Source organism: Mustela lutreola, chromosome 1 (assembly GCF_030435805.1).
Source record: "Mustela lutreola isolate mMusLut2 chromosome 1, mMusLut2.pri, whole genome shotgun sequence".
NCBI lineage: Eukaryota > Metazoa > Chordata > Mammalia > Carnivora > Mustelidae > Mustela > Mustela lutreola.
The window spans coordinates 195,651,034-195,664,930 of record NC_081290.1 but is presented as its reverse complement, the minus strand read 5'-3'; the positions used below and the strand labels follow the sequence as shown (position 1 = coordinate 195,664,930).

General features: G+C 39.7%; 1 protein-coding gene across 7 annotated transcripts in view; it reads right to left on the bottom strand.

Annotated features, from left to right (window-relative positions):
• Window positions 1-2,866: 2,866 nt before the first annotated feature.
• Window positions 2,867-13,897, bottom strand: part of CCDC15 (coiled-coil domain containing 15) — a 79,241-nt gene continuing 68,210 nt past the window's right edge. For 6 of the 7 annotated variants that reach the window (XM_059183852.1, XM_059183841.1, XM_059183861.1 and 3 more), the window contains 3 exons: window positions 5,528-5,704; window positions 5,173-5,321; window positions 2,867-3,786 (listed from right to left, as the gene is read on the bottom strand). In XM_059183852.1, the coding sequence (XP_059039835.1) occupies window positions 3,665-3,786; window positions 5,173-5,321; window positions 5,528-5,704 (448 nt within the window). In that variant the 3' untranslated portion in view covers window positions 2,867-3,664. Of the gene's footprint in view, window positions 3,787-5,172; window positions 5,322-5,527; window positions 5,705-13,897 lie in introns of those variants that run through there. The other variant, XR_009356493.1, reaches the window with a different exon arrangement.

Below are 13,897 nucleotides of genomic sequence, written 5' to 3'. Positions count from 1 at the left end.
GCAATAGCTTTCAAACTGATCTACAGATTCAATGCAATCCCTATGAAAAAAATCTCAGCTAGCTTTTTTGCAGGAGATAATCTTAAAATTCATATGAAAAATGAAAGGTCTCACAATAGCAAAACAATCTTGAAAAAAAAAGAACAAAGTTGGAGGACTCATACTTCCCAACTTCATAACTTACTACAGCTATATTAAGATAGATTGGGGAGGCCGGGGTGGCTCAATCAGTTAAACGTCTACGTCTGGCTCAGGTCATGATCCCAGGTTCCTGGGATAGAGTCCCACCTCAGACTCCTAGCTCAGGGGAGTCTGCTTCTCACCCTGCTTGTCGCTACCTCTGCTTGTGCACGCTCTTTCATGACAAATGAATATGTAAGATCTTAAAAAAAAAAAAAGATTATACCAATATAATGATAAACAGAGATTAATAGAACAGAACTGAACATTCAGAAATAAACCCCTAGATCAATGGTCCACTAATTTTTGACAAGAGTGTCACATCAACTCAATAGGGCAAATAATAGTTTTTTTGAACAAATACTGTTGGGACAACAGGATATCTTCATGCAAAAGAATGAAGTTGGGCCCCTGTCTAACACCATGCACAAAAATTAACTCAAAATAATTCAGAGACCTATATGTAAGAGCTAAAAATATAAAACTCTTAGAAGAACACATAGGAGTGTATTAGGGTTAGGTAGTGGATTAGGTAATGATTAAAGAAACAAGAACAAAAAAGTAGATGAACTGGAGTTCATCAAAATGAAAAACTTTAGTGCCGCAAAGGAAATAATTAAAAAAGTGAAAAAACAATCTCCAGAATGGGAGAAAGTCTTTGCAAATCATGTGTCTGATAAGAGGCCTGTTTGTAAATATACTAAGACTCATTAACTCAACAATCAAAAGACAAATAACCCAATTACAGATTAGGCAATGGATCTGAAAAGATAGTTCTCCAAAGAAGATATACAAATGGCTGATAAGCACATGAAAAGATGCTCAACATTATTAGCTATGGGGTGGTGGAATGCAAATTAAAACCACAGTGAGATATCACTTCACACGGGGGGGGGGGGGGGGGGGGGGCCGCATAATGGAAGAGACAGATAAGGACACAGGTTGGTAAATGTGAAGAACTCTGAACCCTTATTATACACCATAGGTGGGAATACAAAATGGTGCAGCCACTTTGGAAAACAGTTTTCTGTTCCTCAGAAGGTTCAACATATAGCTACCATTTGACCTAGCATATTTACTCCTAGGTATATGCCCAAAAGAAATGAGAATATATGTCCACAAAAAAATTTGTCAATAAATGTTCATAGCAGCATTATTCATAAGAGCCAATTAGTAGAAATAGCCCAAATGTTCATCAGCTGATGAATGAGCAAATAAAACGTGGTATCCATAGGGTGAAATATTACTGGGCAACAAAAAGCAATAAAGTATTGATGCATGCTACAACATGGAAAAATCTTAAAATATCATACTAAACAAAAGATTCCAGTCACAAAAAACTATATATTGTATGATTCCTTTTATACAAAATGTCCAGAATAGACAAATCTATAGTGACAGAAAGTAGGCTGGTGATTGCCTAAGGCTGAGCGAGGAAGGAATGAAAGTGTATGGTATGCAAGAATTATGGAATTTTTCTTCTTAAAAATTTTAATTGTGGGGGCGCCTGGGTGGCTCAGTGGGTTAAAGCCTCTGCTTTCGGCTCGGGTCATGATCCCAGAGTCCTGGGTTTGGGCCCCGCATCGGGCTCTCTGCTCGGTGGAGAGCCTGCTTCCCCTCCTCTCTCTCTGCCTGCCTCTCTGCTTACTTGTGATCTCTGTCAAATAAATGAACAAAAAAATCTTTAAAAAAAATTTTTTTAATTGTGGTTAAAAAAAAAGCCAAATCAACTAAAATTTACCATTGTAATTGTTTATAAGTGTACAGTTTGGTAATATTAATTAGATTCACATTATTGTAAAATCGATCTCCAGAACTTTTTCATATTGCAAAACTGAAACTCTACCCTTTAAACAACTTCCCATTTCCTCCACCCTGCAGACCCTGGCAAGGACTATTCTACTTTCTGTGTCTGTGAATTTGACTACTCTAGGTTCTCATGTGAGTGGCATCATACTGTATTTGTCTTTTTGTGACTCGACTTCATGCAGCATAATGATCTTAGCACTCATCCATACTTAAGCATGTGATAGCATTTCTTTACTTTTTAAGGCTGAATAATATTCCATTTATATACATACCATGCTTTGTTTACACATTCATCTGTTGACAGACACTGGGTTGCTTCCACTTCTCGGCTATTGTGAATAATGTTGCCATGAACATGGTATACAAATATCCACTCTAGATTCTGCTTCCAATTATTTTAGATATATACCCAAAAGTGGAATTGCTGGATTATGGGGGTATCTCCTTAGAATGACAAAACTATTCTAAAATTTGACAGTGGTGATAGTTGCACAATCCTAGAATAGACTAAAACCCACTAAATTATACACTTCAAATGCGTTAATCATATGGTATATAAATTATATCTCAATAAAACTGTTAAAAAATACAACTCCTAAAGGCTGAATGGTGGATATAATTACTTAAAACTTTTGACTGAACTAGATTATTAATCTGGTTAACTAACCTGTCAATCTTGTCATACAGGTAATTTTTGGCTCTAATTTTCGATGACCTGGCTAGATGTTTAGTAGTTTTTTTGAGACGTAACCTAAGTGCTTCTTCAACACTGCTCCATTACAGAAACGTAAGAAAAAGAAATTCATAGTATCTTTAATTCAGTAATAAACTTTTCATATTTTGTGTCAGGAAATACTGTGAAGAAATAACACACTCATACTAACTACAGAAATTTTTATTTCATCTGTTTTGTAGCTAGGCCATTCACCAGATTCTTAAAAGACAGGGATAAATAAGGCAGGACTTGATTACTCACTTTGACTTCAAGTTTACTTTTTGAAAAGTCACTCATAATGATTTCACCTACAAGATTCTCAAAAGACAGAGGTTTTATTCACCTTATTTTTGCAATACAAAATTATAAAATTATAAAGTCCTACGTCCAATGTCACTGAATGGGGAAAGAGGTAATAAGTTAAAAAACCAGTAGAGAAAAATCTTGAGAAAAAAATATGCATCAAATTCAGATTCTTCTCACCTCTAATTGTTATACACAACTAGTAATGCTATCGGCAATACAGATGGCCACTGATACTTAGAAACTCATATCATCTTCTTTTCAGCTTTATCTAGACATTTTCAATCTTGTCAAGATTCAAAGATACACTTTAAGAAAGACAATAAATGAGATAATCTCAAAGATTTCTCATGATCTCTTCTGATCAGAGCAGAGCTAAGTAAAAAAAACCTTACTGGTCTGAGTGATCATTTTTAAAACAATAGACTCTCTACAGTTCACAGCAAAAATACCAGTTTGGAGGTCGACTTTCAATTTCAGTCCCAGGCAGAGGCTGAAACAATGTTTATGATCTAATTATAGAGATGGTTGTCTTGTTCAGACAGTCCTTCTTTCCAGATTACACATTTTATACATTTTAACAGCTTTTCCGAAATAATCTCTCAGGGTTGACTTTAAGTGAAGATTGAAATACTAACAATTGGATTCAGATTCTCATTACAGATTTTTCAAAGTCCGTCTGTGTGCAGAAGCCAAATTATGCATGGCGACTCGAACAGTTGAGGTCCCCTCAGGGATATCACAGGAATTGATGACCGAATGTAGTGCCCGGGTATACGCTGCAAATAAAGGTTTGCACTGTGAGGAATGAAGTTAGATTCTAAACTACTCACTCTGCCAATCTCCTTCCCATTACTACTGCTTCTCTACAAGTCTCATAGATATTAACTTCTCCTATTCATTGAATAAACTTACTATTTAGTACATGTCAAGCACTCTGTGAGGACAGAAAAGATAATGACGAGAATGGACACAAAAATAATTAAATTGCAGGGCGCCTGGGTAGCTCAGTGGGTTAAGCCACTGCCTTCGGCTCAGGTCATGATCTCAGGGTCTTGGGATTGAGTTCCGCACTGGGCTTTCTGTCAGCAGGGAGCCTGCTTCTCTCTCTCTCTGCCTGCCTGCTTATTTGTGATAAATAAATAAAATCTTTAAAAAAAAAAAGAAAAAGAAAAAAAATCATTAAATTGCAGTGTTAACACTTTCAAACCAGAGGTATATGTAAAATATCATCACCGAATGAAGTGCAAATGAATGAAAATACATCTAGGAAAAGATGGAAAAGATTTCCAGAAGTAGTAACATGTAAGATGGTCTTAAATAATTAATAAGAGTAAAGGAAAGGAGGTCTTCTAGGCAGAAAAATATGTGGAGCAAAAGGCACAAAAAAGGTGACATGTACTGGAAATAGCAAGTTTGATAAGGTTGGAGTGTCTCCTGGGGCCAGAGAGAAAATATGCCAAATATGGCATGCATTTTGTACTGTAATGTTGAACCCTCAAGGTTTTAGAACAGAAGAATGGCATGATAAGATTTGTGTTTTTAAAATTTAACTCACAGAATTGATGAGAAACTCATATCATGGGGAAGTAGGAATACAAATAGTGGTGGTATTTTGGTGTGTGCATGAAGCCTACATAATCTCTACACTGTGTACATCAATATGTTTAAGGATGGCCAGGAAACAGAAACATCAGTGACAATAAGAAGGACTGTTTTCTCTAGCTGCGATTCCTGAAGATAGTGTTTATACTGGTCCTCATTTTCCTCTGTGTCACCTGGCAGATCTGGGCAGTCTAATGTGGATAGAGATGGTAATAAATCTGTAAGTAACAGTAAAGTATCTGAGTAACAGGGAATGCAACTGGACAGATGGCCATAAAACATAAGCCCTAATTTCTTCATTTATAGGAGAACCAGGAAGCCAAGTCTCCCTACAGTGGAGTAGAAATATTTCCCCAGCATTAATGGAGACAAGAAGATAGCCAATCTCAAAAGGATTATAACTCACTATAATTATTTTTATTGTCCCAGAGTTGTTTTGTAAAGGCGTTATAACAGTCTCTGATATCAATCTCAATAAATGCTAACTTACTGTGATCACTACATTTCTTGTTTGTTTTTTAATTGCCACCAGACCACAACCATTCCTTTAAGAAGCTCACCTCTACGGTTTTTATAGAAAATACAGTTGTTGGCGCAGGTATCAGGATGAGCATCCCAAAAATCAGGACCACAGCAGCACAGTGGAGGTAGAGTAATATTATACAGCCGCATTTTCTCCTGGATCTGGACTCGCAGAGCTTCCATATATCTATAAAGATACAATATGGTCAGGCAAAGTGGACCTTTGAGCATGAGAATGAGCATGAGTCCTTATCTGACGACCAGCTTTAATCATTAAAACTAGTTCACATCTCTGTGTCTCAACTCTTCCTCTTTGTACTGGGAAACAGCACTGGGGAAAATACAGTGCTATTCCTCTAGAGCCAGGACTTTACGCAGAACTTTTCAAAATACCTTTGGGATTCCTTTTCTCTCTGTTGTTGTTTTTCTCTGACTCCTTTTAGTTCCTCAAGTTTCATCTGGGCTAATATGTCACTCATCTTCTCCCCTGAATACAGCTCTTCGTGAAAGTTCATTCTTAGTATCCTCTGCTCTTCAGCATAACGTTGCTGTTCTTTCTTTTTTTTAATTCTGAGAATAAAATCATAGCAGGGTTAGGAATTTCATAAAATCATTATTTAAATTAGCTTCTAGACCCAAATAATTCAAGGAATTCCCAGAAACAAGAGAGTTAGGAAATCAGTTTAGCACCCTAGGGTAGCCTTAAAAACTCCTGCTGGCTGACTGAAGGTTATTCTACAGCTCATGTAAATATATAGCCTCTCAAATGACAATGACCACTGCTTACGTATAAAAAGGTTTCGCTGTAAGAACACAAGTACAAAAGCTTTCTTACCTTAAACAATCAAATAAATAGATAAATCAACCAACCAACCAACCAGACAAAATACAAAAACAATGGGTTTTATGACTCTGGACATCAGGTGATGAGAGGCAGTGATTCTTGACAGACAGTAAACAAATGAAGTGAGCCCTATTAACTACCAAAACCTACTGCCTTGTAAGTTTCCAGGCAGCAGCATGAGGTAGGAGTATTGAGGTAGAGCCTGGTAGACTTCCTGAGTCAAGAAGATGGAGCTGAAGGTCCAGGGACCAAAGGCAACTAGAGTTCATAACAGAGAATACCAGAGAGTGGAGAGCTGTTCAAGAGTGAAAACTTGGAGATCTACTGTGTGTCCTTCTGATACAGACCAGAGTACTCTGTACCTATTTGAAAAAATAACCTGAGGCTAGGAACAGAATCATCAAAATGGGTAACAAGGAACAGTGACTAGGCTCACATAGAGCTGGGAATAGTGCCTTTTCCCACCAATCAAACTTGAAAAACTTGTAACACACAGGGCATTGGGCAGAGTTTTCAGAATGATCTTACCGCCACATTGGGGAATGTTGGTTAGTCCTAAACTGAGCACTGTTCCAGACACAAGGTCATAAATTATAAAAGCAAATCCCCAAAGTAATTTAACTGTACCCCAAAAGCTGAAAAAAATTTATAAGAATACAAAGATACCTAGCAACTAACAAGATAAAATTCACAATGTTTGACATCTAATCAAAGACCACCAAGGATGCAAAGAAGCAGGAAAACTTACTCATAATGAACAGAAAAACCAATCAAAACCAACCTAGAACTGAGTTATTATGATTAGCACAGGAAAACATTAGAATAGTTATGCCTACATTTTATACGTTCAAAAAGTTAAGATATAAAAAAGACAAATCAAACTTCTCAAGATGAAAACTATAACTTCTGGGGACGCCTGGGTGGCTCAGTGGGTTAAGCCACTGCCTTCGGCTCAGGTCATGATCCCAGCGTCCTGGGATCGAGTCCCACATCGGGCTCCTTGCTTGGCAGGGAGCCTGCTTCTCCCTCTGCCTCTGTCTGCCATTCTGTCCGCCTGTGCTCGCTCTCTCTCCCTCTCTCTCTGACAAATTAAAAAAAACAAACAAAAAAAAAAAACTATAACTTCTGAAATGAAAAACACACTGGAGAACAAGCCTATATTTAATGAAATCAATAACTAATAACCTTTCAAAACAGAAAGCACCAGGCCCACACGGGATCACCAAATAATCATGGAAGAAATTATACCAATTCTCTACAATCTTCCCTCAGAGGACAGAAACAGAATGGGTATTTCTTAGCTCATTCTATGTAAGGCCAGCACTACCCTAATACCAAAACCAGACAAAGATATTACAGGGAAAGAAAACTAGAGGGGCCCTGGGAGGTTCAGTGAGTTAAGCATCTGCCTTTAGCTCAGGTCATAATCTCAGAGTCCTGGGATCAAGCCCCACATCGGGCTCCCAGCTTGGCAGGGAGTCTGCTTGTCCCTTTCTCTCTGCCCTCTTCCTGCTTGTATTCTCTCTGTCTCTCTCTCAAATAGCTAAATGATGAATGAATAAATAAATAAATAAATAAGTAAACAAACTAGAGACCAGTATTTCTCATGAACAGAGAAAGAAATCCTCAAAAATGTTAGCACATCAAAACCAACAATGTAGAAAAAGAATTATATGCCAAGACCAAGTGGGGTTTATCCCAGGAATGCAAGGCTAATTCAACATGGAAAAAAAAAAAATCAATGTAATCTATCACATCAACAGGAGAAATAAGAAAAATCACATACCCTATAAATATACATAGAAAAAGCATCTGACAAAATCCAGTACCATTTATGATACTCTTGGTAAACTAGAAATAAAAGGAAATTTCTAAACTTGATAAAGGGTATCTACAAAAAACCTATAGCTAACATCATACTCAAAGGCGAGAAACTAGACACTTGCCCCTAGGATCAGGAATATGGCAAGATTTTCTCCTCACCACTTCTTTTCAACGTGATACTGAAAGTCTTAGCCAGTGCAATAAGACAAGAAAAGGAAATAAAAGATAAACAAATTGGAAAGGAAAATAAAGCTGTGTTTGTTTCCAGATGACATGACAGTCTATGTTCTTCCCAATCTGATCTATAGATTCAATGCAATCTCCCCCCACCCCAAATCCCAATAAGTTATTTTATAGATAGCGACAAAGTGATTCTAAAGTTTTTATGGTGAGGCAAAATTCCCAGAATAGCTAAGATAATACTGAGGGAAAAATACAAAGTTAGAAGATATATACTACTCAACTTTAAGACTTATTACAAAGCTGCAGTGATCAAGACAGTGTGGTATTGGTGAAAGAATAGACAAATAGAATAGTATGGAACAGGAAGCCCAGAAATAGACCCATCTTAATATAGTCACTGATTTTTGACAAAGAAGCAAAGGCAATGCAATGGCATGAAGACAGTCTCTTCAACAAATGGTGCAGGAACAACTGAATATCTATGTACAAAAAATGAATCTAGACAAAGACCTTACACTCCTCACAAAACAAAAAGGGTCACAGAATTAACTATAAAATGCAAAACTAAAAAACTCCTAGAAGATGATTTAGGTGAAAATCGACATGATCTTGGGTATGGTGATGACATTTTAGATACACACCAAAGGCATGATCCATAAAAGAAACAATTGATAAGCTAGACTCCATTAAAATTAGAAACTTCTGCTCTGCAAAAGGCACTGTGAGAAGACAAGCCATAGACTGGTAGAAAATATTTGCAAAAGATATTTCATAGAAGACTACTGACCAAATATACAAAGAACTCATAACTCAACAATAAGAAAACAAACCTAACTTTAAAATGAGCCAAAGACCTAACAGACATCTCAGCGAAGAATATATAGAGTTGGCCTTGAACAACACGAACTTGAGCTGCATGGATCCACTTACATGTGGATTTTTTTTTAATAATACAGTACTGTAAATGTATTTTTTTGTTTCTTATGATTTCCTTAATAACATTTTCTTTTTTCTAGCTTATTTTATTGCAAGAATATAGCATATAATACATATACCATATAAAACATGTGTTTATCAACTGTTTATGTTATTGTGAAGGCTTCTAGTCAACAACAGGCTATAAGTTGTTAAGTTTGGGGAGAGTCAAAAGTTACAGGTGGATTTCAACAGTGTGGAATATTACTGCCCCTAACTCCTACATTGTTCAAAGGTCATATGTTTATGGGATCATTCCTTCATGATGAGTGAGTAAGTGAATTATTGACTCACTGACTGAATGGTGAGGTTACCCTCTAGTGAGCATTAATATGGAAGACAAATATCTTCATATCTTTTGCCTAGAGAAGTCTGTACATCTAGCTCTTCCCCAGACTTCTTTGTCACCAACTTCCCAATAATGGTCAAGTCTCTGACCATCCAGCCAAACCATACCACAGCCCAAGGATCAACATGAACTCTCACCTATGGATAAGCATAAGAGTTTAGGTTGAGTGAACAGTAATATACCTTAGATCACAAAACAGAGTCATAATGGCCCTTCAATCAATTCCCAGACTTGAGCCAATTTACAGATCAAGAACCTCTTGGACGAAGTGAAATCCCTGTCCCTTTGAGGAAGGGCCTTGCTATACTGTCAAAATTTTATATTGCTAATCTTTCTTCCCCAAAGGGACCATGATCTACTAGCCAGATGCCACAGTTCTGAGTCAGACAACTGTGATTATTGCTTTGGCTCAATTGTCCAATTATGGTAACCACATCCCTCTTGCCCTGCCACTCTGGAATCCCACCACCCCTACTACATCAGGGATCCCCATTTGGTGGTTTCAGTTCCAAAAGAGAAGAGTGACCACAAAACTCTTCAAGGATGTTGAATTTCTCACAGTGGTGATGAAAGGTGTGCCCTCTTGACCATTCCAGAGTTGGTGAATAGGTCTTTCATGAGAAGTCCACTCTAACATACCAGTATCCCTAAGCTTTTGAATACCTTTCTCTACAACATACCACCTACAACAAAGCAGTTCTGGCATTTAACTTCATTTTGTGTAGGCGATGCTTGGGGCCATGGTTTAGTCAACCAACTTCTAACTCCCCCATTTCAAACACTGAATCTGGAGTCACTGCTGAGTGGGCCCATACCAATAGATTCTGTCTGATCCAACTTTATATTCTACCCACCATGATCCTATACTTCTATGACCCAGTCTATACATACTCCCCAGTCGTCTATTGCATTACAAATCACTCCTACAACTTAATGGCAGAAAACAATAATAAAGACTTATCTCAGTATTTTTGTGGGTCAGGAGGGCACATAAGTCACGGTGGAGACAGCTTATCTCTGTTCTATGATGTCCAAAGCCTCAGCTGAGACTCAAATGCTGAGGAGCAAGAATCATCTGAAGGCTTAACTGAGCCTGGAGGTTTCCGGACAGGGCGCATTCATGTGCCTAGCAAGTGCATGCTGGAAGTTGGTTCCTCCTGACATAATCTCCACAGTGTTGCTTGATCTCCTCACAGCAGGGTGTCTGGCTTCCCAGAGTGAGCAATTCAAGGGCCCAAGGTGGAAACTGCAATTTTTGTTAACGATCTAGCCTGGGAAGCCACACACCATCAGTTTGCAATATCCCTGATCCTGGATCAGCCCTCTTCATTGTGTGTGGGCACAATACAAAGGTGTGGATACCAAGAAATGCCAATCATTAGGGGTTACCTTGGAGGCTGGGTGCCACACCTGGCATGACAGATCAGGTAAAGCCAGATCAGAGCAGTGTGGTTCACTGTCCTGGCTATTCTAGCCATGGGGTCTACAGATGCTATTCTTGGTCTATCCGATTTTTCATCAGCCCAATCCAATAACATTCCATAGGTGCAGAGATTATCACTTCTGCAAAGGGAAGCATCAGCTGGAATCTTCAGAGCAAAGCCCCACAAAGCTGTTTTGCCAGGCTGGACAAATTCTTTGCCTGACACGCGTCTCTGGGACGCCGTTTCTGGAGGCACATTTTCTGTGGCTGCTAATCAATTTCGAGCTGAGTGGGAAGGGGGAGCGAAACAATAGCAGAGTTTCAGAAATGATTCTCCACTGAGCAAAGCTAAAAGAAATCTACATTCACATAGTAGATTTGCATAAAAATAGTCTTTTCACTCTTTGTAAACTGCCATAAACATGATGTGCGGTGACACGCGACATGTTGCTGGAGCCAGCAGGAGTTTCCACTCCCGCATGCTATGGTTCCTGCTGGAGCACCTCTGCAGCTATTCTGCTGACCTCCAGGACCACGGGAAAGCCTACATGTTTCCTTCTCATCACCTCCTCCATCCTGTGGTGGGAGCCTTCCTGCCATTTTGCCTTTTCAGATGGAATGATGTGGCTCAGGATAGCCTAGACAGCTCATCCTGAACAGAGGGCCAGGGAAAAGCAGTGGACAGGCTGTGAAGGGCTTGGTAAACATGCGAGAGACACTGAGGCACCAAAAGCACGCCTGCCCCACTAGAGAAGCGTTGCCTATAATGCACTCTCTCCTCTTCCAGGGCAGGACAACCTCACACAGGCGTGCCTCTGTTCCCGATGGAGCTCACTACAGCCGAGACCTGCTGCTTCTGAATAGCTAAGTCAAGGTGGAGAGGAAGGGATTTTCCTCCAGGAAAACAAGGACTTTTGTTTCCATTACACAGCTTCTGTTATTATCGTGCTGTGTGACCAGGGAAAGTCTCAATCTTTCCACCTGTAGTTTCTTCATCTGTGGATAAGAATAACCCACTTCTCTGGAGCTTGGACATGAAGTTACTGAGTGTAGAAGGAATAAGTAAATATTCACCAAACTCCAAAACAGGTGAAAGGTGAAAGGTGAAAGGCTTACAAGGGAAACTGGGCAAAAGAGTTATTTTGCGCCCCTAGTAATTCCCCTGGCTTCCTTCAGAGCTGAAGGGAAAACTGGGCAACAGTGTGATTTTGCTCTCTAGTAATTCTCTTTGCTTCCTTCAGAACTGTGTGGCATTAAGACAGGGCCACAGGCTTGGGAGCCAAATGCCTGGACACCTGCTTGCTCTACCTTATTATGTGCCCGGAACACTGCTCCCCACAGAGCCTGCCACTTTAAAATAATGGACTTGGCCAGCGGCCTCTGTTTAGTGCTTTCAGCTCTGGATTTCAAGACCTTGAGTTTAAAGGCATTCTTAGAATGGTCACATGGTGCATTGAGGACTGTGGACCAGATGGACACCTGAGTTCTCCCCAGATCTTCAGGACAGCTCAGAGATTAACCCATCCCATTTCTTCACCTTGACTATACAACTGATCGCCCAGGGGATCCTGTAAAAAGTTATCAATCCCCTGCCTCACCCAGACCATTGAAAAGGATCTGAGGGTGGGACCCCTGCTTAGATGTAGTTTAGAATGCTCCCCAGGTGGATTCAAATATGCATTCAAGGCTGAAATCATCTGATCCATCATTATTCACAGCTATCAGCAGAGAGGCTCCGGTCCAGGCACAGGCCCAAACACTCTGGTAGTCAGCTTCACAGTTGGAATTGAACTTCAAAGTTCATGAACCCCAAACCCTAGAAATGACTATCTCCCCATCTATGGAAGCTCCTGGATTTCCTCAGTAAAAATCATCCCAGATCCCAAAGTAGCAAGGGAAAGGCACTTCCACAGCAAGAAGGCAATTGGACACATACTGACTTTCTGACAGTCACCTTCCCCTTGGCAATCTCACTAATCACAGGTGCTATTATCAAGCTGTTATCAACTACAAGACCCCTAACTTAAACTTCAGCTTTGCTCAAAAGAACAACTGATGGGACATAGCCACAGAGAGTCACATATAACAGGAAAATCTGCTCCTGCTTCAGCTTACTTGTCTTCCAAGAGGTATGCCTGTTGGTTGCCTCTCTACCTAGGCCCTTGTGGTTGAGGCCATTTCCTTTTGCAGCAGACCAGGAAGTTCTGTGAGGCCCACTGCAGTCTGTGAGTTCAGAGACAAGGAGAATGGCCAGGAATCAGACTAAAGTTCATCTTCCACGTTCAAGTGTCCTCTCCTGCTGATGTGGAAGGGCCATCCTCCCTCCACAGCTGTTTCCCTCGCTGGTCCCCTCCCCCATTTCAGGAAATGAATTGAAAGCAAGTAGCAGCCGGGTGGTTTCGCCATCCTACTTCATCATTTCCTGGCTCAGAGACGCAATTCAATCACAAAAAGAACTGCTCGACCTATAGTTAGCAGATCTGGATTCAGGTCTGCCTCTCAGGGTTGTGACAAAGATCCTTCTCATTAATGTACATGAAGGATCTTTGTAAGCTGTAGAGACTTGGGTGGGGGGCCTTTATTATTAGGGAATTGAGGGAATTGAGGCTCGGATAGGAGTACAAATACTCAGAAGGACTGATTTTTCAGAGAAGTAGAATATTCTGCCCAAACCACTTTGGAGTTGAGAAATGGCTCCAAGGGATCCTTGCCTACATCTACAGAACATTCCTAGTATTTATGGGCTCCCTGAGGGCACACAATGGGGCTTACTGATGGAGGCCTCAGCGTCAACAGAAGCGTGGCAGAAGCTCAGAGCCAATGCCTCCATAAAGAAAGCTATACACTGTGCTGCTGCCGGGCAAATGTGATGATCCTCACTATGGTCATTCATTGTGCCCATGGAAAATGCCCATAAATAGTTGTTGAGTGAACTGATTTCAATACAAGGTAATGCTCATGTTAATCCAGACTCCTTTGAGATCTGCAATTCGTCAGGGCAGAAGTAATAGATATTACTGAGGATTACATTAGTTGGAGGAAAAAAATTACCAAACAAATCTCTCCAATTATATAATACATATATATTGACTGTAGTTAAGAAGTAGGTAGTACAGATATGTATAGTACTACACAACAAAAAGAAATAAGAACACAACTCAGTTT